This window comes from Amphiura filiformis, chromosome 19, assembly GCF_039555335.1.
Source record: "Amphiura filiformis chromosome 19, Afil_fr2py, whole genome shotgun sequence".
NCBI lineage: Eukaryota > Metazoa > Echinodermata > Ophiuroidea > Amphilepidida > Amphiuridae > Amphiura > Amphiura filiformis.
This window is the reverse complement of record NC_092646.1, coordinates 52,674,524-52,700,378: the sequence shown is the minus strand read 5'-3', so window position 1 is coordinate 52,700,378 and position 25,855 is coordinate 52,674,524. Positions and strand designations below refer to the sequence as shown.

Below are 25,855 nucleotides of genomic sequence, written 5' to 3'. Positions count from 1 at the left end.
GGTATTTATTGAAGAATTGGCTCTTGTTGGATAAGAATACTGATGCTCTTACTTCAACTTCAATGAATGTAAATTGAAGATATATCCTTAAACTAAATTACCATTATATACTAGTAAGCTATACCGCATTCAAACTTTTTAATTGAAGGCTATTTTAAGCCAAGTGTTGTGTCTTCTTCATGTATAACCTTGTTCACTTTGGAAAAGCCCAAGTTTTGGGGGGAAATGCCACATGTACCCCTAGTAATGCTTATAAGTCTTCACTCTCTTCACGCGGGTGTCGACTGCAGACGACAAGTTTAAAACAAAATTCAAAATTCAAAAATTTCAGAAATGTGAATTTTCATGACCATATTTGAAATTAGCATGAAAAATGCATTAAAATGAGTACAAACAAGCCTAGGATTGATTCAGTACTTCTTAAGATAGCTCTTGATATTTTGAGAAAATATTTCAAAACTTGAACATTTTCCATTGAAGCGCATGGCTAGCACGCAGAGCATTAAAATATTTCCATTTCCATATTTTGTAATATGAAATATGTAATATATCGGCATATCTCTTTTATTATCAATACACTCATGAACAATCATGAGAATATGTGTTGAGAATTTGGTAAGAGTAAAATAGACCGGTGTTAGAAATAAGAGAGATTTGAAATATCAACATACCTGGTTTGAAAAGTGCGACAGCCTTCAAGCATGCATACTCTGTGAAGTCCACATCCAAACTTCTGAGATGCGCCACTACATCTTGCATGTATCTGATTTGTGACCTCACTTCATTTACATATTCATTAGATGGTTTTTCTAGGTGTTTAGTGAGACTCTTCACCATGGTTTCTGTGTCCAAGGGCACAGACCACTGAGCAATGCCGAGGAGAAAGAGATCCCTCCAACCTTCTTCCAATAACATAACCTGAAACAAAGAGATGATGAAAATCATTAGGTAATGTTGTGCAAAATGTTCAAAATTAAAGTCAGTAGCGTAGCCAGAACTTTTTCAGAGGGGGGGGGGGGGCAAAGGGCTGCAGTTTTCAAGGGGTGGGGTAAAATTTACCGAAAATTGTCAAAAATGGGCTTAAAAGTATATAAAAAGCCAAAAACGTACGTGCTATCTACTGAAGATAGCAAATGAAAAGTACGTGCTATCTACTGAAGATAGCAACAGAAATGTACGTGCTATCTACTGAAGATAGCAACTGAAAGGTTCGTGCTATCTACTGAAGATAGTAACTGAAAAGTTCGTGCTATCTACTGAAGATAGTAACTGAAAGGTTCGTGCTATCTACTGAATATAGCAACTGAAAAGTTCGTGCTATCTACTGAAGATAGTAACTGAAAAGTTCGTGCTATCTACTGAAGATAGTAACTGAAAGGTTCGTGCTATCTACTGAAGATAGCAACTGAAAAGTGATCTGCATATTAAAATGAAAAATCTCCCAGGTATTTTTACCACACAAAAAATATTTCATGCTATTAATGGTATTGTTGTTTTTAATATTGACTAGTTAATTTTAGTAGATGCATTTCACTTCGGATTGTGAGGTTTCCTGAATTACTATGTTTACGTCTTCAGTAGATAGCAATGTTCTCAACAACTTTAGCCTATTGTTTACATGTTGACTATATATATTTTAGTAGATGCATTCACTTCGGATCATTGAAGTTTCCTAAATTACTATGTTTACGTCTTCGGTAGATAGCAATGGTCTCAAATAATTTGTTTTTGAAATTGATTTTTATTGAATACTTTATGCTTAATTTAATTTGTAATTTTTATTATTTTCTCGCTGTTTGCCGTTGTGTTTTGTATTTTCTCTTTGTTTTTAATCATGTATTGTATTACGTTTTGTTTAGTCTTGCACTTTGTTTACATTATTTTCATTTTCCCAACTCACCTAGTCTACTTTAGTAGACCATTTTAATAATTATCATCCCTCTAATCCCTCTGACCATGGGAAATCCACATTCTGTTCTGAACCAACAGCTAGCTATCCATGACAAAAATGTCCTTTTTTTTCTCTGGGCAGGGCAGTCACGGGAATGTGTTGTGTTGTATGCATGGAATGGTATGAATGAATTGTTTATCAAAAAGGGTATGTAAAGCAGTCTACAACTTACCTGGTCATGATATGTCAGTAGCCTGTAGCACGGTATATTCTTGGTCCATTTCACTGACGTAAACAATAACCTAGCGGCTAATTCAGGTATAGACTCTGGGCTTGCATACAACCCTCCAATTCCTCTCATCTCTGCCTCCTCTCGCCCTCCATCTCTTTTCATCTCACCAGATCGGACCCGCCCAGAGGAGGATAACTCGAGCGCTAATGGACTCACGTTAAACTGTTCAGCTGTTAGCAGACTGTGATAAAAAGTCCCGTAGTACATAGACGATGAGACGTATGAAGAGGGGGTGACGGGGCTACTGCGTCCCGCAGATGACGGGTGGTTACGGGCAAGATGAAGTGGGGGTGATTCGGGGGAGAGACTCGTGCAAGTGGAGTTCGGAGTTGCGGGGCTGCTGAGTGGCTGCCCGGGTTTTGATTTGGGTTTGCGTGGTCCTCGCTCGTGTTGTACAGCTGGAATTGATAAAGAAAAAGAAGACAAACATTTTAAAAATAATGGCTTAATTTACTAAAATAAAATATGTCACGATCAAATTGGGACTGTGTGTTAATATATCCATGGGCTTTCAATTAACTTTTACCCGCTTTCTTGATCACACACTTGGACAAACAACACAAGACCGACATATTTGTTTAATATATAACTGAAAGATATAGCACCATGAACTTTGCTTTTTTAAAATGTCAAGCAATAAGTTTTTGAGTTGAAATTATATACCCACGGGCGGGGTGAGCAATTTTGATTAAATCAGCCACCGTAATTGATATTTAACCTGTTCTTCAGCCGACTTACAAATCACGCACTTTCCGATTTATTTAAGCAATCGGCAATTTTACAAGTTGGTTTTATACATTTTACACATTAATTGATTCTATATCTGCACCTGTTAGCCTGAAGGAATGAAAACAAACCGTGTACAAACGAAGATCACCAATTCCCTATCTCACTCTCTCTCTCACTCTCTCTCTCTCTCTCTCTCTCTCTCTCTCTCTCTCTCTCTCTCTCTCCCCCCCTCCCCATCTCCCTTACCCTCTCTCTCTTTCCCACTCTCTTTCTCCATCTCCCCCCCCCCCCCATCTCTCCCTCTCTCTTTCACTCTCCTCTATCCTCTCTTTCCCCCACAGTATGTCTTTATCTCTATTTTTTTGGTTACGTAACATAACATACGGTAACATACTAACATAACATAATGTAAGTAACATAACGTATAACGTAACATAACATAACGTAAGTAACATAACGTAACGTAACATAACATAACGTAAGTAACATAACGTAACGTAACATAACATAACGTAAGTAACATAACGTAACGTAACATAACATACGGTAACATACTAACATAACATAATGTAAGTAACATAACGTATAACGTAACATAACATAACGTAAGTAACATAACGTAACGTAACATAACATAACGTAAGTAACATAACGTAACGTAACATAACATACGGTAACATACTAACATAACATAACGTAAGTAACATAACGTAACGTAACATAACATAACGTAAGTAACATAACGTAACGTAACATAACATAACATAACACAACCCAACGAAACGTAACGTAACGCAACGTCATCTTCAATTTCCTTTTTCATTTTACTAATCTGATCTATGGTGGTAGGATCAACTCTGTACTTGTTAATTGATTTTGATATTTCCTTTTCTAGGCAAATTTCAATTCATCTAATCTTGATTAACCTATTGCATGCGCAACTTTGACTCTTTACTGCTGATAAAACTCGTAAAGACCGAAAGTATGAAACGCAGTCAAAGCATGCAAGTATAAAGATAAATAAAAATATCGATATTAATAACTAAATCTAAAAAGTAAACCACTGAGTTTTTGTAAACCTTTGACTAAGTCTTAATCATCTCGGTGACGACTTAATAATCAGTGTCACTTTTTTCATAAAATAATCAAAATTAATTCTATACATCCACAGCATTAATTTCAAGAAACTAGTATGTGCAGCTTGAGTAGTATAAATGACACGGCTGATTTGACGCAGTCGTCATATTTAGCTCAGGGCTGCCAGGTTTTTGGCGGGATTACATCACCTATGGATACACAAAAGGTGAATTGAAGGCCGCCCATCATGCATTGCGATTTTTTAAAAATATTACAACGGTGCAGATTACTTCGTCGTCGATATAGGCCAACCCTTCCTTCGTAGAATAGTCTGAGATACACACGCTCCAGTAAACCAGGCGATAGACCTATATTAAAACAAGGGCTGCCGGCTGTTTTTTGGAGTTGCTGCATGTGGAAGCCCAAGTACAAGTAGGGCACTACTATGGTGTACGTGACATGATATGTCTGATTGTTCAATGAAACAGTGAATGAAGATAAACTTTAACTTTCTTTCTATAGCGACAGGTTGCAACTCATCTTATCGTTTGATCTTAAATCCTCGATTAGCAATTCAGTTGAATACATACTAGGCCTACTACACACACAACCCAGATATCATGCATGGTTACAAGCGACAAGCGGAAAACGCACATTGCTAACAAAGTTGTCTATGCATTAACATTATTTTTTTCCTTTACTTATTCCTTCGTACACTCTCTCGTTTTGTTTGTTTTTCTCTTTGCTTTCTTTTCATTGTCTTCGTGTCTGATTTTTTTCCCTCTCACTGCACTGTAAAAGGGTTCTACTTCCTTTGTTTCAAATGAATAAATAAAATTGATAATACGCTTGATTGTGGTTTAAAGTTGGCACATCCAGATATTAAACCGCGTTGCATGATGGGATGCTATCAACTCTTCCCGTAGTGATGCACTGTAGATGATTGGTGTTTATTCCCTGGTTGAAGTCACAGATATTAAATATCGACTAACTAGCCATTATATCACTTTGCAGTAGGAAAGTTTCGCCGCCAAGACGCCAGTGGCGTTTTCATAACTTTTCCTCATTTTTTCCTGGTCCTTTAAGGGATCTGGAATGAGCGTTTTGAGCGTTTCGACAGTATTTTTTGTGGGACATGAGACCACATCAGACATATCGAATTGCATTCTGAATACGAAGAATGTCTTTCTGATATCATGGATATCAAATAATTTTCATTTTTTGAAATTCACGATATAATACAAGTTTTATGACAAATTATTAATATTTCACATTTTCCCATTTTTGATATATAACAGTCCTCGAAGTAAATTTTATAAATCTAATGATATACTCTTATAGTGTATGTAGCTGGGAGGAAAAGCCGACGATAAATTGAAAATTTTGACCTTTCATATTGAAGATATGGATTTTCCCCAAAAAAACCTAATTTTTTTGGGTGTTTTGGGAAAAATCCATATCTCCAATACGAAAGGTCAAAATTTTCAATTGATCGTCGGCTTTGCATCCCACCTACATACACTTTAAGTATTAATCATCATATTTATCAAGTTTACTTCGAGTACTGTTAAATATCAAAAATATCAATTTTTAATCATTTGCCATAAAATGTGCATTACATTGCGAATTTCAAAAAATGAAAATTATTTGATATCAGAAGGACATTCTTCGTATTCAGAATGCAATTGGATATGTCTGATGTGGTCTAATGTCTCACAATAAATACTGTCCAGACGTTCATACCCCACCCCTTAACCAAAGTATGTCTCAAATGTGTCGTCATAAGTTTAATTTTAATCTGGCAAGAAACACAATTAGGAGATTATTAATGGAATTCAAGTGATATACCATCAAACGTAAAGTTTCAACTTTTATCTTCATCTCTTCAAATCGTAATGTTTTATGAGCATTAAGTTATTTTACATTTTCGTGAATAATATAAGTTCGAACTATCATATATTTATTATTAACAATGTCATCAATGTGCCTACGTTCGTGTTTGTCTGTCTGTATACTCGTCTGTCCTTGAGCCTGTTCATATTAGAAAATCTTCTTCTTTCGACAAACCTCGAAGTCGAACGAAGATTAAAAATGCTTTTTTCCTAATGTGTACGCATTTTTCTTGATTTTCATAGATATCCGACTTATAACTTATAACTCATCACCTATGTCAACAAAACACGTAGACCTCTACATTATACAACACTGATGTAGGCATTATACGTAAAATTAAACACCGAGTATAGCCTACGTGTAAATAACAAACTGATCCGATTTTATAGCTTTATGGCGCGTTGTAACATTAGAGTGTCATTAAGAAAATGCGCTTTAACAGGTGACGGTAACGATGTAACCTAAATTGTCTATGCTAATGTCACGAGTAAAAACAAAGGCAATTATAATGCCTATGCGCTATTCCAGTTGAAACCCATACACCCCCTATGGAAGACATGACCTTAATCTCCCACATAGGGAGTGTGAATTTCAAATGGAGTTACCTGAATGGGTGACTCCATTCGAAATCTCAAACGCCCTGTGTGGGGATTAAGGTCATGTCTTCCATAGGGGGTGTATGGATTTCAAATGGAATGGCCCAATGAAGTCGAGTGGTTTAATGGCGATGTTAACTGACAAACTGATAACTTGGTTTTGGTGTGTGTGTGTGTGTGTACAGGATGTCCCAGAAAAAAATGCCCGCCGGAAACTTGAATGTTTAAGTTTTTAATTTCCCCTACTTGATATTTATAGAGTAAAACAGCCTTCATATACTTCTTGAATAATGAAAATCTACAGTTTTGTTCTTGACATTATCAGAATTTTACAGAAATATCTCATTTTCAATTCTGTAGCAACATCTTTTATGTAGTTTTTTTGGTAAAATACTCCAAAAGAACGTTTCCGTACGGTACAGTAAGTTCTGTCATGGGACACGTTGTACTATAATGTACTAGTATTCAACAATTTCATGAGAACTTTGAAACACTCATTAAATCAAAGATGGTAGGCTACATGGTAGGCTACATGGTAAGTAGGCTATAACTCGTAACTTTTGAGAAAATTGATATAAATTTGAATCGCCTTATACAAAATACAGTCATGTAGGCTACCGTACATTAGCCTATAATTAATTATGTTGCTTTGTGTGCTGTAGAGACATTAACCTTATATGGACTTATATGGTATATCTGATATAGGTTTGGTCATTCATATTATTTGTGCATAAAAGATAGGTTTTAGGGTGCGCCATTTACATCATCAACTCCATAGGCCTATATACTCCAGTTCCCACATATTAATATTGACACTGATATTGACATCATTACTGAATGGCGAATGTGTAATAAAATAATACGCTATGCAGGACAACGTCACAATTATATATTTTGTTTCCCATATTAAATAGTAATTACTTTTAAGGGTGTAGCACTGCTTGACTAAATACCGATCCACTTCTCACGTTTCAATTGGACTCAACCCATCATAAAATCGTCATGATGTCATTTCCTTGATGGATTAGTATCAATAAATATCAACATACACAAAATAACCGCTTTTAAATCCATGGTAAAACCCCCTAAAATTAGGTGTGCCATTTTTGTGATCAATCCCGTTTATGTAGTTTACAATTCCCACGTTTTAACAATGGAAGTTGTGATCATTTCATGTTAATATGAATGCGATATTTCAATATTTTCTTCCTTCTTTTTAATTAAGTTATCGAAATTTTGGGAAAACCCTAAAACGTATAGTGATTTCATATCATTTCATAGAATCACCAGTGTTTCTAGTTTGCTGTCATTGAAATTTACTCTAGCGTGTTTTACTGCCTTCTGAAGACTATAATAGGCATATAAATATAACTTGTAGACACTAGGCCACAATTGTTCGTGTGCACTCAAAGGTGAACCTGAAAGTTAACTAAAATAAAAACATAATACCAATTGCTCATTTAGGCGTTGTTGAACAGTGTTTTTATTTAACATAATTGATAAACATGTAGATAATGTCATGCATCTTTGGAACATATCATACAATTACCAATTTCAACTTTTGAGGAAATACGGTATTTGATTTTATACTAAAAACTAACGGGTGTTTTGAATGACTTAAAAGTCATTGACAACACCGGTTGTTGTTTGAAAAATACATTAAAATTACATATTAGAATGCAATTATTATATACTTGCTTTGCCTTTTTGTAGCGTTACGTGTAATGACTGAAGTAATTAATGTTTTCGTAATAGGTTTGACATTATACGGAATATCAACATGTGTGCTTAATTCGCCGTACTTAGTGATTCTTGTTAATTAACGAAAGGTCAACCTTTATAAAGCTATTTTATAATCTTTTGAATAGTAGCATTATTTGATAGCAATGTGCGTTTTCCAGTTCTTGGATAACCACTCATTTGTTTATTTATTCGTTTATTTTTTGTAATTTCTTATATCCTTCAACCATATATCAGATACGGGAGGGGGGCATATCAACATTATTTGGTGGGCATGCTCCCCTGGAATTTGGAGATGGTGGGTCCCCGAGTGGGTCTTTGGGAATGGCGGCGTATACCGATAAAATGGGGTCTTTCGGAGCTGCGAAGGGTAAATCAAGGGTCTTTCTTGGCTTGCTGGATGCAAATCGCCTGATTAAATCCAGAAATATGAGGAATGAGCCATTTAGGGAACTTTTAGAACTGCAATTTGCAAAATCAGGGTCTTCCAGCGCTCTATTTTGGTCACATTCCAGGGTCCAAAAACAGGGGTCTTTCGGGGAGGGGGGCATACCCGTATGATCATTTCTGTTAAGTGCCACCCCATCAGATATACCCGTTTCAGACATTACAGCTGGACCAGATGTACTGAATTTAAGCGAAGTTGCCGCATGAGAATTTGTGCAAATCTAACGTTAACTTTCAACGAATCGTGTGTAGAAATTAAAATTCTTGTTTTATAATCAGGCCCAGCGTTTATAATGGGTTGAAATTATGACAATAAACTCCACACGCCTGCAGTGCGTATGGTGCATTGAGTCCGCAAGCTCACCGTGTTCAACAGGGGGTAAACATCCTGCAAGCTGCATGTTGGTATGCAGGCTATTAATCCTAACCTATGATCACCCCGAGAGAATATTGACAACGTGTCCCTTGCGACTTGCAAATATCACTCGTAATTTGTATGTTGTAAAAATTCAATTAGTTGCTTTTAAGACTAAGAGTCAGTATGATGATATTGCTCTTCCGTATTTCAAATGGAGCAGTCCCTTGTATGCATAGAGTGAGATAAATAAGTACCTGCTTTAGGGCAAACATCTTGGTTCAGGTTTATTTGCTGCATCTGTCTCAACATGCATGCCATAAAGTGTCGGCTTTTAATGAAAACCCTTTTTGGTATTTTCAACTGACAAACTTACGATTGCATAATTTTATTAATATTTGCCCGCTTGTAAAATTCTTTATGACTTTTGAATATAGTGGTTTAAATTAAAAGCTATATGTGATGGTGAAGTTCGCTATATCAATCATTATATTCGGTGCTGAATTTTAAAAGTTTGTAAGCAGACACACACACAAAATGCTATATACTGAAGATAGCATAGACATTAAAAGAGAAGATATGCTCACCACCCGATCACTAGTTACTAAAGAAAACACAGGGTAAGCCAAATATGTATATTTGCTATCTACTGAAGATAGCGTCATGACCTTAAAAGTTACAAGTTAAAAGTTACCAGCCATTTTAATGGCATCGAATGAAGATGATAATTCCCTTAACCACCATAAATTGTAAACAGTCTAAAGAAGATATAAGAAGCATTTTGAAATTTGAAATCATTCTCGCAATCAAGGTCATTTGCATCACAACCCAGCTGGAGACTGAAGGTTTCAGTTGCAACGTCGGTTCGTCCGTCAAAAATAGGTATGTCTGGTTGACCAGATTTAAATTAAATCTTAATTTAAAGAAGATAAAAACATACATGCCCATCTTCTGCCGATAGCAATAACTTAGAAGCAAAGGGATATCATAAAAACAGACCCAATGTATACGTACTACTTAGAAATTATTGCGAAGTTGGTACCAAAAATAGTTGCTATCTACTGAAGATAACATCGTAACTGATGATAACATCGTAATGAGAAAAGAACATGTGAGATTTAATACATGTATTATCCGATCAATTTAATTTGATATGGACAATGGAACAAAATATAACTTTTAGGCCTATTATTGAAATATCGGCTTGATATAGTACACTACAAAAAATATTTTACTCAACAATGAGTAAAAAGGTCACAACTCAACAGTTGAGTAAATAATTACTCAACATTGAGCTCATATAGGTCACAACTTAACAAATGAGTAAACAATTACTCAACATGAGCTCATGTTGAGTATTTTTTACTCATTTGTTGAGTTGTGACCTATATGAGCTCAATGTTGAGTAATTTTTTACTCAAATTTTTTGTTGAGTTGTGACCTTTTTACTCAATATTTTTTGCAGTGTAGGACTGCTGATTTCCGTGAAATTTCGTTTTGTGTACACATGATACATGTCGATTACTATGCATATGGGCATGTACAAAGCTTATGTTTTGATATTCTACACAATATGATCATGGTACTTTTCTTTGAAAATGCAACTCGTGCAGAAAACCGCTCATATTTATGTTAAAGATTATAGCGACCCAAATATGTAATAAGTCTAGACAAAACTGAATACAATATTGTCATATCGACTAAAAATATCGTATCAATAAAACCATAAATTGTGTTAAAATGACTAATTAAGAACCATAACATCCCCAAACCACAAGGTCTATATTATCTTATTATATACACGTTACATCCCTATGTGTCATGCTTATGATTTTGGAATTTTAATTTTTCAAATCAATGATTTCGTATAAGCCATAACCCCCTCAGTGCTATACTATTCAATTCAAAATTACAAATTTAAAAACAAATCTTTTAAAACGATTTTTAAAATCTCAAAGGGCTAAGCATATTTGAAACAGCATGGAAAATGTACTAAAATGAGTACAAACAACCCTAGTATTGGTTCAGTGGTTCTTGAGATAATGATTGGTGTTTGTAGACATTGTTCGGTTGTAATAATTTAAATTTGGTAAGTACATTACAATCGAGCGTGGCACTACGTATAGAAATCAGTGTCACGGTTAAAGGTTACTGAGTTCCAAATAAGTCGAACAAAGTACATAATAATATCATAATACTCGCTATATACTACACGCGCTGACTCTTAAATGCCCTGTTTGCTGGCCATATACCTTCAACATAAAAAGTTCAAGTTTTGAGATATTTTCTCAAAGTATCAAGAGCTATCTCAAGAACCACTGAACCAATACTAGGCTTGTTTGTACTCATTTTAATGCATTTTTCATGCTGATTCTAAATATGGTCATGAAAATGAAAAATTCTGCAATTTTTGAATTTTTAAATAAAATTTAAAATTTGAAACTTGTCGTCTGCAGTCGACACACGCATGGAGAGGGTTTTAACTGTGTAAATATACCGTGCACTTTACCCCAGGGTAAAGAGTCGACTGATAGTGTGACGTTTGTGCCGCAGGATCGGAATGAGAAAAAAATGGAAGAGAAAATTTGAAAAAAATCGATGAAACAATTAAGTCGTCGTCAAGAGGTAATCAAGCAGGCTACTTGGTCGACCGCAATGGCGTGAAGATTCATCTGGGCTGACATGGTTTTGTAACGCCCTTTTGAACGTTCAGTAAACTTTGTGTCTACTTAAGATTAGCCAATAAAATGACGGTGCATGTAAATAGATGTATGATTTAACCTTTTAAACTTGAGTTTGATGAAGTGACATCTCGCTGATTCTATTGGTCCTTACGCTAATGATTAAGGAAGTTCACTTCAGACTATAGGCCATAGACTACATATAGTATCACTCAAAATCGCGCAATGATTTCAAAAGTGCGTGGGGGGTGTAAAAATAAGGGGAGCAAAATATAGAAACAGAAAGAAAACACGAAACGGACACGAAAAGGAAAAGTAAGAATTGCAGCGCAAAGAGAGAAATCAGTATAGGCCTTCACAAAGAGAGTCAGGAGCGTCAAAAATAGTCTACGAAAGAGGGTGGTCGAGTGGAAGAAGGGGGTAAAAGAAAGAACTAGAAAAAATGGACGAGTTGGTCAAGTGTCCCCATTGTGCAACAGGGTGCTGGCTTCATCCAAGCCTCAGACGAAATATGATCCAGGGTGGAATGCAATCCGCACTTCAGCGTCCGTCTTGGCTGATTTCTACATAATTACTAACTACTTCAAGTATTATTCTTCAATTTCAAACAAATTTGTCAAATTTAATCACGTCTTTGAGTCAACGCCGTTACTTATTTACATTCAGTTCATGTGTTGGGTGTTTGAAAACAAAAACCTGACAAAACCAGCACATGCATGATGTCATCTCAATCGGGCAATAGACTCTCTATATACACCCAATATTTTGTCAAATACGAGGAAGCAAGAAATCAGGGAAGTACAATTGCACGGAACTATTTTTTATTGACAAAACTGAAAGGTTGCATGGGATAGCACACGAATGCCACGAGCGTTGACGCGTGCCGTCCAAAGTATGCCAAAGTTCCGTTAAGTGTCATCACAAAGTGCTGCAGTGTTGTCGGCACGGTTGCATGCCTTCGCTCGCGCCATTTACAACCGCAATATCTTTCAAAAGACAATTTTATAATCAAACCTTTTATACCAATATTCTCAAGTTCAATTTCTTCGCATCTCGCGCCATTTACAACCGCAATATCTTTCAAAAGACAATTTTATAATCAAACTTTTTATACCAATATTCTCAAGTTCAATTTCTTCGCATTTTTTCTGGCACATATTAAAAGGAACGAAAGTTTCAATTGTATAACATTAACATTATCCAGGGACCAGTTCTTATGCGCGAATATGCGTGGCCAAAACTATAAGAAAAATTTAAGATGTCTGGTGCCCTCCAATATATAGTTATCAAAAGTTGTTCACGAGTTTATGTTCATGTTACTTTAAACTTGATCGTAATGTATGTGCCTCTTGCATACAAAGTAAAGTAAGCGCAACGAACGAGAACACAAAACATACACAGTAAGCAAAGAAATTAGGGTACCAGTTATGTTCACCCCTGATATATCCTAAACAAAGACAGATGTGTTATAATTGGGACCAGCAGCCAATAGCCTCATCTTTTAGCTCGAATTTAAAACGTCATTCGTTGAAATCGTTCTAGAAATAAAAATACGATGATCCAAAAACCCAAGAAAGATGCAAATTAAAAGTACGGGAACACAGTGCTAACAAAAATATTATGATACAAGTAACTTGTGATACCAAGTTATAAAAATATAAAGTTCAAAAGTATATACATTATGAGACAAAAACACTACAGAGCATTTCACAGAACTTTATATATATTCGTATTATTTATATATATTCGTATTATTTATGAACTGTAATCCTCATTATTTGTTTTGTGTATTATAAAACTGTCATTTTCATTCAAAGTATATAGCCAATGGGAATGATTGATTACATAAAATTACATTCTTGGAAAAATTAACTTTTAATATCAAATAATGTGTCCTCCCCTCGTCATTTAAGCCCGGGTCTTTATTATAAACTTGAAGACCCAACCACCATGTCAGTATTGTTGTATTCATAAAAAAAGGACAGTGATGCATGGGGGAGGGATTATGATTATTCTTTAATTTTCAAACTATTCAAAAACAACAAAAACAAACAAACATGTAATTTGCCGCTTGTATACCCAATTCAAACCCGTCTCCTTAGAACTATAGTCTTTTGAGAAGAGTTGTTGTTCATTTTGCCCCCATTGTGGTTTCCAAGGGATAATTAAACAAAAAACAATGGTATTAATGAATGTAAAAGTGATTGCTAGTGATTAAGTGGAAATGCAACAAAAAGAAACATGTATAATATATAATATAAAGGCCAGAAAAGACTCGCGGTTCTATATATAAGTATTAAAAGCAGGCATTCGGCAGGTGGAACCCACCCAATATGGGGTGCCTGAGAGGGGTTTCCCCCCTCGAAATGTAGGTCATCCATTTTCACTCTATTTTATCACAATTTTTTAACTTCACCTATATAGGATAATGGGGGGGGGGGGGGGAGAGAGAGCTGAAAGGTATTCCAGACCCGCACCAAAATTATTGTTCCTAAGCCTATGAAACATTTTAACATTTGCTCTATTTTACATTATTCTTCAGAATTGTACTTTTTATGAATTCTTTTGTGTCCTGGTTTGGTTATGATGCATAATTATGTAGTTACATTAAGTGTCTTTTATGCATTGCTTTTTATATTAAAAATACTCCTTACTGATAAATAAGCAGAAAAGGTTCGGTTTCAGAAGTGGCCCGAAATCTTCATTTCATAACCATGATAACAAAATGATAAAGTATCGTACACTTTAAGATAAAAACTTTTTTTAAATCAGGACTTTTTTATACTATTTCAACAGAGTCCTTGACTCACAATCGCTAAATAAAACATGTATAATGTTTGTAGAACTTGCTGACTGCTGCCCCTGTTGTCAGATAATTACAGCACTTTTGTTTTCATGAAACATTATTGTTTAACCAAATGAAACATTACTCAATTCTATAATCTAACTATTTTATGGTCTATAAAGATAGTTATAATTGACATGTACACATGACCAGTCATTCGTGATGATGACTTAGATAAGATCTATGCTCAGATTCGAAACCACTTTTAGTCTAGACTAAAACAAGTAAAATGAGCGTTTGCATCATTGAAGTGGGACCACTTTATTTTCTTTTAACTTTTTAACTTTTAACCCGCTTTTTAGCTTTTTCTGATCAAGTAAAACAATAACAGGTTGACTTTTGAAAAGGTGACGACATCTATTTCTAATATTTTGTTACTTTTTACGAAATAAACTTGATTTTTATGTTATGAAAATTAAGTTGCAATTTAATCGCGGAATGTTCTCATTTACTTCTGAATTTATAATGTTTTGTTGTTCTTTTTTGTGTGAATTATATAGCAGCGGGTCCGATAGGCTCATATAAGTCTCAGAAATAGTCGAAATGCACATGTACATGTGAGAAACATTGCTATAAAACATTCCTCAATTAATGCTATCTACTGAAGATAGCATATCATTGAAGTTAGCAAGTTATTTTTGTGTGTAAACCCGAGGATTGGTAAGCGTGCACTACTACCACATTTGTACTGATAGCAATATATAGCTGGGTCCGATAGGCTCATATAAGTCTCAGAAATAGTCAAAATGCACATGTGAGAAACACTATAAAACATTCCTCAATTAATGCTATCTACTGAAGAAAGCATATCATTGAAGTTAGCAAGTTATTTTTGTGTGTAAACCCGGTGATTGGTAAGCGTGCACTACTACCACATTTGTACTGTCTAGCAATAGCCTACATAACACACCTATACTTCGGATGGAGCTGTGTACTAATTGTGATACGTACAACATACCGACTCCAATGTGTGAAATTGAACATGCACCATCGAGTACCTTGAACATATCAAATTGTTATTATCTAAATTAAATCATAATTGAATCAATTCAACTCACCATCCTTATTCATCTGCGATTCAAAGCATTTGTTCAATCTGCATGCCCTACATTGATTCCGATGTGTCTTATCAATCGGGCAACTCCGCCGGTACCTCGGCCTTGTTGCTTGCATGTGTAAACGCGGCCACGGTGTATGCTACGCTTGAAGAAACCGCTGCAACCATCGCAGGCATAGACGCCGTAGTGTTTACCAGAGCTCCGATCGCCACAAACTTTGCAGGGGATGTCGAGTAGTCTATCGCCTGAAAAAAGAGCGAAAATAACATATGAACGATTTCCTAAGAAACATTAATATTAGCACTATCAAACAATGTATAGATCAGCACAGCATTAAAAATTCCGAGGGAGGAATTAAGTCCTTGTGTTTGGATCAAAAGTTCAAATTTCAGTCATAAATAAATGTATAGCCTACCAACACAGATGAACTTTCATGAAAGTTGAGAATAATTCTTTTCGCAAGTTGAACCTATTGTTGCAGTTGTTTCACGGATATAAACTTAATTTGATGAATTTCGGTCTGATCAGATAAAAAATGATGGTGGGGGGAGAAGAAAAAGGAACACGAGAACGAAAATGAGATTATAAACAAAAACTTTCCGACTTACACATCGCATACAATTTATGAAATGGTGATGTGTTGTAAGGCATATGACATGCAGCAAAAAAATGGCATAAAACGAATTTTGAGAAACGATTACCCACAAATGGCAACATTGTTATAATGAGCAATAAAATTAGCACACAATGGGAGATATAAACAGGTGATTTAGAGCGATTGAAAGAGAGAGACTTACGCAAAGAGAGATGGGAGCAAACAGAGAAACTGAGATAAAGAGAGATTAATCAGAAAGATGCATGGCGATAAGTTGGAAGAGGGCATAAATAAAGAGCAAAGATAAAAAAGAGCAGAGGGAGAATGGGATATTGATGGAATACCGAGGTAGGCCTATATATAAGTTGTTCGAAGGAGAGAGGAAGAAAGGAGAGATGGAGAGGGGGGAGAGAGAGGGAGATATATATAATTAATACAGGGATACAAGTAGGCCTGGAGAAAAATACCTTATAATTGGGGGGTGGGAATCAGGAAAAGGTGTGAATTTTGGCTTAAAAGCCCAAAAATATATAAAAAGTGCAGCAATTTGGACAAAAAAAAAAACAACAACAAACAAAATAATTGGAAATCTAGATTAATCTTGAAAACTTACAACCCTGTTAATAAAGAAAGGGAAATAGAAAAAGTGATATATGGAAATAAAACTAAGAAATAATATGAAACGTATAGAGTAGAAAGAACAGAGAATTGGGAGACAGATGGAGAGAGGACAGACAGACAGACAGACAAACAAACACAATACCTTGTCTTAGATCCACAATTTTAAGCGGTGAACTCGGATTTGGTGTCATAATGTCAAACATGCATAAAACCAGATAATTCAAATATTTATATCCTTTCCTGATTGCGAACTAAAATCCAACTAAACCGTCGTCATCATCCACATGGCTTTATATTATATACCCGAGTCTAGAAATCAATTAACCAAAAATGTTGTATAAATTGTTCTAAAATTACTAACAATAAGTCGACCAATGGCTACGCTGGATTACGAGATTCCAGACACCTCTCTTGCTCCGCTTATAACAGCTCACGGTTTTGTTTCATTTATCACACGGTTACCATGGTAATTAGAATGAAATAATTTGGGCGTGGCTAATTCGGATACTGTTACAGTTGCATTGCGTGGAATCATCCGGACATGATTTTTGTTTTTCAACTTTTTCTTCACAAAATTTCTGCCAAGTCGTTTAAAGCTATTAAATAATAATAATGTAATCATCAGCTTCATCCCCCACTTTTCTCAAAAAAGCTGATATTTTTATACCACTGGAAACCTCTGGCTACATAATGTTTATGTACCAAAAATTTCTTGCAGATTAATTCGTTTAGCAAAAATATCATCTAATTTCGTTCTGGTATGACCATAAAAACAGTGGCCTATGGAACAGTGTAATACACATAATCATGAATAACTCACAAACGTAAAATCGGAATCAACTGAAATTTTGGGAATAAGCTTTTTTCGTGGATATCTACTGACAAATGTCATAAAAAGTGGATGCTAGGATCACGAAATCCTCTTTTAAGTTCAGTGGTTTGACTTATGTATCTGTTTGCTTATAGTTTGTTTTATATTTCTTTGCTTATTTGTTTTTTCAAAAGTAACACCAATTGTTAATTAAATCTGCGTATAAAATTACACATTTTTTAAATTTTGTTGTTGCCGGTGGCTGATGCTAAATTGATAATGTTATGTGATTTTACAAAGCATCTTTATGCTGAACTTAAATTTATATTCAAGCGAAGGTGTAGGTCACTAGTACATTAGTATGAAAATAGCTGGTGGTTTGTTACCCATGAGTTTGTGATGATAATAAGATCCCATCTTTCTGTATGTTATACCTGATAGAAGTCACAGCCTTTTCTATCAATATAATTACTGAAACCGATAGCCATCGTCACAAGCATTTTGTAACAGACATGGAAGTGTCTTTTATATACAGATATACTTCCATGGTCCGAGCGCACTCGAGTTTCAAAGTGAGAAGGTTGTGCGGACAGCGATTCAAGACTAGTTTGGTGAGAAAGAAGCCCTAGCTGTAATAGACATGATAGAGAGTACTTTTTGAAAAAACAAATGGCTGCCAAATTTTATCTTTATTCTGGTAATCTATTTTGATACGTAAGTACTGATCTCCCTTGCAATAGGTCTAGATCAGACAATATAAATATAAAATTAGAAAATTAAAATGCTAAGAATACTATAATACAAAATGAGGATATGAAAATAATACAGAAATGAAGGTCATTCAGTAAGACCTTTTAATTTTGAGCCCACAGTGCCGAAATACAAAAACCAAAAAAAACAAAAATTATTTTTTTAGCACAAATTTAAAATATTTTGGAAAAACAAACCAGTACAAAATTCTGGTAATTTTATAGGAAAAAAAATGGCTCATTCGGTCATTTCGACGAGACTTTGCAATTTTGAGCCCACAGTGCCAAAATACAAAAATTGACAAAAATAAAAGTCTAGATTGAGTAAGCTATAATTTTAAAACATTTTGGGAAAACAAATTGCAACATTTTTTATTTTTTTCAAAAAGAGTGCTCATTCGGTGAAAGCTTATCTCAACTTTGTTCAGAACTATTTGAAAAGCGGATCACTTGGGTGAGAGGGAGTTGTAAAATAATGGTCAATGCGGCGGCACCCGTTATCTACTAATAATGGTCAATGCGGCCGCACCCGTTATCTACTATATTTTCAGGGAGTGCCTCTCCTCCTCCCCCTGATTTTTGGTACAACTTGTATTAGTAATTGTTGAATATAAACAACCAATAAACACTTTCATTTCAAAATCCCATGTAAAGATTTCGTATTGCATTTGATTGCTCTTAATACAAGCATCTGGTATTATATAGCTGACTCCATGTGGTTAAAAAGGTGCGAAACCGGCATGAAGAAGCTCTTTGTTTTATATAAAAAACCTTAAACAGTTGCCTTTTTGGGCGGTAAAAAGGTGACAAGTTGGGAAAAAGTAAAAAGAGCTGTTCTAAAAGCTTACAAGTGATACTTTGTGTGCGACAATTAGGATTAAACACTATATAAAAAGACACACTGGGAAGTTAACGCACGCGGAATAAACCACGTAATTTAGCGTGAACTTGAAAAACAATGTTGGGTTTTGACTTCGCGTGTACATCGCGTGCTGTTTGTTTTCACAGCGGTTGTAAAACAGTTTTAAATATTTAAGTATTTGAGTTGATCCTTATTAATATGAAATATAATAAACTTATGCGGTATTATACATTTGAGTTAACTCTGGAAACACATAAATTTATTTATTTTTATTTTTTAATGGAACTAAAGAAAACGTTATTAATATTAATGACTTTAACATTTTTAATAATATTAATGCTATCTTTGTGAATGAAGAGATACGTGTTGGGAATAGACATCAAAGGTATATTTTAAAACTGGTCAACAACACTCACTTTTGAACCGAATATTTCAGAGAAACCATTCTCCGTCATCAGCGGTGTAATGTTGTTGGTATACTGACTGATGATTCTTATCACAAAGGACAAAAAGGACATTCAACAACATCTAAAAACACTGGAGAATCATCAGTCACAGTCTACCAATTACACCACTGATGACGGAGAATGGTTTCTCTGAAATATTCGTTCAAAAAGTGAGTGTTGTTGACCAGTTTTTAAATACACCTAATGCTATATATTTGTTTTTACTGTATGTCATTGGTATATTTTCGTTATTGTTGTTGTTTGTGACTTTATATCTGACATGGGTTTGAGATTTTTTTAATTAAAGACAGATCTAGAAGCATTACGCTTGGTAGCTATTGTATACAGGGATTTGTAAAAAAAACCCGCAGTGATTTATAGTGCGCTACGCACAGGCACAACACCATTTAACAACAATTCAGGGACTTTGCTGCTTCAAGAGCGCACACCCTAGACACCAACCTCAACCAAGTTTATAATTTGGTTGATTTATTCAAGAAAATTACCAAATCAGAATAAATACACAAGTTCATAAGTTCATTGTAAATCACAAAATGATTCATTAATTACAAAAAAGCACGACTATATATTTAATAAGAGTACTAATTTGTGGAATAACATGAACTCCCTCCACGCGGGTGTCGACTGCAGACATGTTTCAGTTTTTGTTAGAAATTCAAAAATTTCAGAATTGAAAATTTTCATGACCATATTTGGAATCAGCATAAAAAATGCATCAAAATGAGTACAAACAAGCCTAGTATTGGTTCAGTGGTTCTTAAGATAGCTCCTTATATTTTGAGAAAATATCTCAAAACTTGGGACTTTTTATGTTAAAGCCTATGGTTAGCACCCATGCAGGGCGTTAACATAAATTGCACTCGTGAGTGTGCAAACCGTGAGTGATCCAAAAAGATTTTATCAACAGCATGTATAATGTCGTATGGTCTAGTGGCTCTCTAAAGTTATCAAAGTTATTGATATTAATTATTGTATCATAGTGGTCACGGTTAGATGGTCGTGACCTTGTCTGTCATCTGCAAGGCCATGGATAGCTGGAAATGTCACGTTCCCAGGCCCAGCACAGACCCTAGCCTAGAACTACTGAGCCATATATAGTAACACCAACTACGAAGAGGGGGTTGTTGCGACCCCTTAATTTTCAATTATAAACATCATATAACGTTATATATGGTAACTAATGTATAGCTATGCGTCTTCTTTATCCAATGATACAAAATAAGTACAAACATTCCCATGCAAATTTGGGAAATTATGGCTATGTACAAAACTATATAGGCAAATTTCTGCTAAATATTAAAGGAAATGACTATTTCCCCCTAACTAATAAGTAAAAAGTCAGTAGCTCTTGAAACAATTTCACGAGAGCGAAAGGAAAATCATTGGGGTCTCACCCCCCCCTGTTCATCTTTGATGACCGGTCCTACCCCCGGGTAAGGTGCTGGGGTGACAATTTTATCACCAAAATGATCGCAAATGATGTTTCTAAGATTAGCTTAGGTCGTTTGGGCGTAAACGCGTGCGGTTTTTTTTTATGACGGATAACAAATCTTAGGGGGGGGGCTTCGTAGTTCTAGGGATAAAAGAAGCGCCTTTTAATGGTTGACTCAGTATTGTTGGTCGATGCAACCAAAAAGATCGATTTTCATTGTCTAAATCAATATATTATTGATAAATAACACCTTGATGCTTTGCAGAAGTTCATTCTACAAATCGTAAAACTTGCTTGATTTATTGTTGTTAATGAGTTATGTACGTTTTACAAAGGTGTTGTTGTTTCAGCCCTCTTTACAACATAACACAAGAACCACAGAACCTACAAGACTATAATGTGATACACACTCGCTACGAAATGATCAATGCAATTTTTGCCAAAGCTCATTACCATGCTGTGAACTTCCAAATCGCAACAGTTTAATTATTTATGATAAGAAATAAGGTACCGCTAGGATGTACCTCTTTTCTTATCATAAATAACGAACCGCTTGTCTGGGGTCACTGAAATTCCAGTGTAGTAATTGGATTCCTTGCCCCTATAATATACATAACTTTTGTTACCAGTGTGTTATTAGTTTTTGAGAAAAATGCAAAAATAGTCACAAATTTACAACAGGGGTGTAGTACCACCTTAAGCGCACTACCGTATTCATATTTACACGTGGGTGCAGATCACTGCCTATACCTTATCGTACTCTCAACCATTCTTGGTCACCCGACACTTGGAAAACGCACATTGCTCACAAAGTTGTATGTACATTCAAAACAAGATTTTTTCTTTTTAATTCCTTCTTCGATTTGTGTGTGTGACTTTGTTTGATACACACTTTAGACAATACTTTAAAAATGGACGGGTTTGTATTCTCTTAATATAGTGCTTATACTACTAGTATTAAGTAGGAAATTTGAAAATCACATATAAAAATGTATCTAAAATATAATACACTCTTACGACTTGTATCTAGCCCTGACCGTCATGGGAATTTGGGCAATAATTAAATCGTCATATAATTTCAAACATTATTGTTTTAATAAGAAGCAACATTTTATGCTTAGCAATCATTAAGAACGGTTTCCTAAACCTTGGGATTACATCGGCATGGGCATGATGGGTAAGTGCAGTGATGTGTGCCGCGTTAATGTTGTCCGAATATAACGTATGGTTTATATTTTAAACTGTATTATAATCTATTAAAAGCGACACACATGTGTGAATTGATTTAATATCATGCTTCTGAGCATGAGATTAAAGTTTTATAAAAAAAAGTCATCGAAAATGTGAGGCATACCCTAATTAAAATGGGAACATTTGTAAGAAAATAATTAAATTGCATATATTAAAATTGTTGGAAGTCGAAGCACTTTTAAATTCGGTGTACGCTTACGTGTATATCTAGTATTGTATCAACTAAATAAATAGATAATGAAAAAGTATATAAATAAATAAATAAATAAATAAATAAATAAATAAATAAATAAATAAATAAATAAATAAATAAATAAATAAATAAATAAATAAATAAATAAATAAATAAATAAATAAATAAATAAATAAATCACAGAAAGAAAGAAAGAAAGAAAGAAAGAAAGAAAGAACGAAAGAAAAGAACGAAAGAACGAAAATAAGAGAAAAAAAAAAAAAGAAAAAAAGAAAGAAAAAAAACGAAAGAAAGAAAGAAAGAAAGAAAGAAAGAAAGAAAGAAAAAAAGAAAGAAAGAAAGAAAGAAAGAAAGAAAGAAAGAAAGAAAGAAAGAAAGAAAGAACGAACGAACGAAAACGAAAAAGAAAGAAAGAAAGAAAGAAAGAAAGAAAGAAAGAACGAACGAACGAACGAACGAAAGAAAGAAAAGAAGAAAGAACGAATGAAAGAAAGAGAGAAAGAAAAAAGAAAGAAAGAAAGAAAGAACGAACGAACGAAAGAAAAAAAAAAAAGAAAGAAAGAAAGAAAGAAAGAAAAAAGAAAAAAGAAAGAAAGAAAGAAAGAAAGAAAGAAAGAAAGAAAGAAAGAAAGAAAGAAAGAAAGAAAGAAAGAAAGAAAGAAAGAAAGAAAGAAAGAAAGAAAGAAAGAAAGAAAGAAAGAAAGAAAGAAAGAAAGAAAAAAGAAAGAAAGAAAAAGAAAAAAAACGAAGAAGGAATTGACAAAGAAAAAATCTTGTTTTAAATGTAGGCTATACAACCCCGGGCATACAACTTTGTGAGCAATGTGCGTTTTCCACTTGTCGGGTGACCAAGAATGGTTGAGAGTACGATATAAGGTATAGGCATGTGATAATGCACCCACGTGTAAATATGAATACGGTAGTGTTATCCAACAGACAATGAACTTTTCAACAGTTAGACATGATGCTAATAATAGTCTGTATACCTTCCTCGAGTCAGTAAAGTAAAACCAAATTTTGAGATTTTCTCAAAAACTGTTAATTTGTGCAGGGATCTGTTATACTAATTGGATTCCTTGCATCATTTCCTTCCTGAAAATGTATACTTTTATATTCTTCTAATTATTACATTAGGGATAGAATGAACAACAATATCTGAATTACTGACTCGAGGAAGGTATGCAGAGTTGCAGACTATATAGCATTAATCATTGAAATCACTAATTATTTTATTGCTCGATAATTGTCCTTATCGCTATTTAATTGCGTGTTAGTATAACAGTACATAAATGTTCTACAACATTAATTAATGCGCACATTTTGCAAAACATTTTCGCATCAATAAGTTATTCTTAAAGCGTGGGAAGGTTACTACAGTCTTATGTGTGGAAATTGTGCTATTCCCATTGAAATCCACACCCCCTTGTAGAAGACATGACCTTAATATCCACATAGGGGTTGTATATTTCTATTGGAGTCACCCATTCAGGTAGCCTCATTTGAAATTCATACCCCCTGCATGTGTGGAAGATCAAACCCATGGCATATATAGGGGGTGTATGGATTTCATCTGGAATTGCCCAACCAACGGCTCGTCCCAGAGTCTGCATGATGATTGGGCTATTCCCGTTGAAAACATACACCCCCTGTGGAAGACATGACCTTAATAATCTACATAGGGGTTGTAGACTTCTATTGGAGTCACCTATCCAGGTAACATAATTTGAAATTCACTCCCTGCAGATGTGGAAGACCAAGGTCATGGCATCTATAGGGGGTGTATGGATTTCAACTGGAATTGCCCAACCAGAGTCTGCATGACAGCGAATCACTATTGTCTTTTGTTCCTTTTTAATTCTCAATTAAACAAACATCGATTTGGCGCAATATCATAATATCATAACTATTGTTTGTATGAGAACAGCGTTTAAAACAAAAGGGGCTTACTACATTCAAAAACATTCAGATATTAATCTCTACATGCTAGCATAGGCTTCAACATAAAAAGTCTGAGATATGTCTCTCAAAATATTATCAAGAAATATCTTAAAAACCACTGAACTAATAAAAAGCTTGCTGGTACTTATTTTAATGCATTTTTCATGCCAATTCCAAATTTTTACAGACAATTTGAACCTTGTCTGCACGCGACTCCTGCATAGTCTTAGCGTAGAGGGTTAACGCATGGGAAATGCTACCAAGTTTTCGTGAGGCGCGTAATAACAAAATGTTTGGGATTAAACATCAATTTGGCTTGATTAACTTCAAATTTCTCACAAACCATGATTGCTTTACCGAGAGGAAGCTTTCATCAATTTGGCTTATTATATTTCTTTGTATAATATCAACATGAAATAGATTATTATTTTATGTGTATTAAAGCAGAATGCCTTTTTAAAAATGACCAAAGGTGATGTGATCATCATGTGCCGTGACGGTTTGGGGGTACATTTTCAGCAATTTTAATATATTGATGGCGAGGTCTTCCAACAGTTTTGTAGGGGACATGCTACGCAGACTTTGGATGGTGACATTGATTCTCTAGACCTACATTTTACTGTTATTACAACTTATCAGTATATCAATTTATTTACTGTTATTACAACTTATCAGTATATCAATTTTCACAAAAAGCACCCAAAATAATACCCAATTTGGGCTGATTGATCTTCACAAAAGGCCATCCCCGGCCCGAATCTGACTTATCATGCTGATAAGCTGCCCAGCAAACACAAAAACGTTTTAAAACGTTTTAAACAAGTTATATTTTGGGTTTTGGTTTAGGTAAAAACGTTTTGATAACATTTAAAAGTGTCGGGTTATACAAAGGTCATGAAAACATTTTGAAACGTTTTGTATGAAAACACACTACAACAATATTTTTAAAATGTTTTCGAAATGTTATTGTAAACTATTTTTGGAAATAATCTTTTGCCAAATATTTTGTCAACACTTTTAAGTTATTTAAAAATAACATTAATAACATTAATGTTATTTAAAAATAACAATATGTGAAAATATTTGCAGTTTGTTTTCAAAAAATGTTTTTAATGTTACATAACCCGACATTAAAACGATTTCTGGTAACCTTTTATATTCTTTTGCGAAATGTCGAAAACGTTTTGTGTTTGCTGGGTGAAGAGCATGAATCACAGACAAAAGGTAACGTGCCTTCCTTGTTAACATCCACATTATTTATGGAGCGACAGAAATGAGTCGCGAGCGAGAATTCTGGGAACTTATTGGTAAAAGTGGCAAGTGCTATAAATA

At 34.6% G+C, this 25,855-nt stretch overlaps 1 protein-coding gene across 1 annotated transcript in view; it reads right to left on the bottom strand.

Moving 5' to 3' along the window:
- The window catches only part of LOC140141462 (nuclear receptor subfamily 2 group E member 1-like), a 46,932-nt gene that overhangs the window by 5,751 nt on the left and 15,326 nt on the right, over window positions 1-25,855 (bottom strand). Inside the window, 4 exon segments of the mRNA XM_072163329.1 lie at window positions 672-918; window positions 2,124-2,581; window positions 15,605-15,689; window positions 15,692-15,849. Coding sequence (XP_072019430.1) covers window positions 672-918; window positions 2,124-2,581; window positions 15,605-15,689; window positions 15,692-15,849 — 948 coding nt within the window.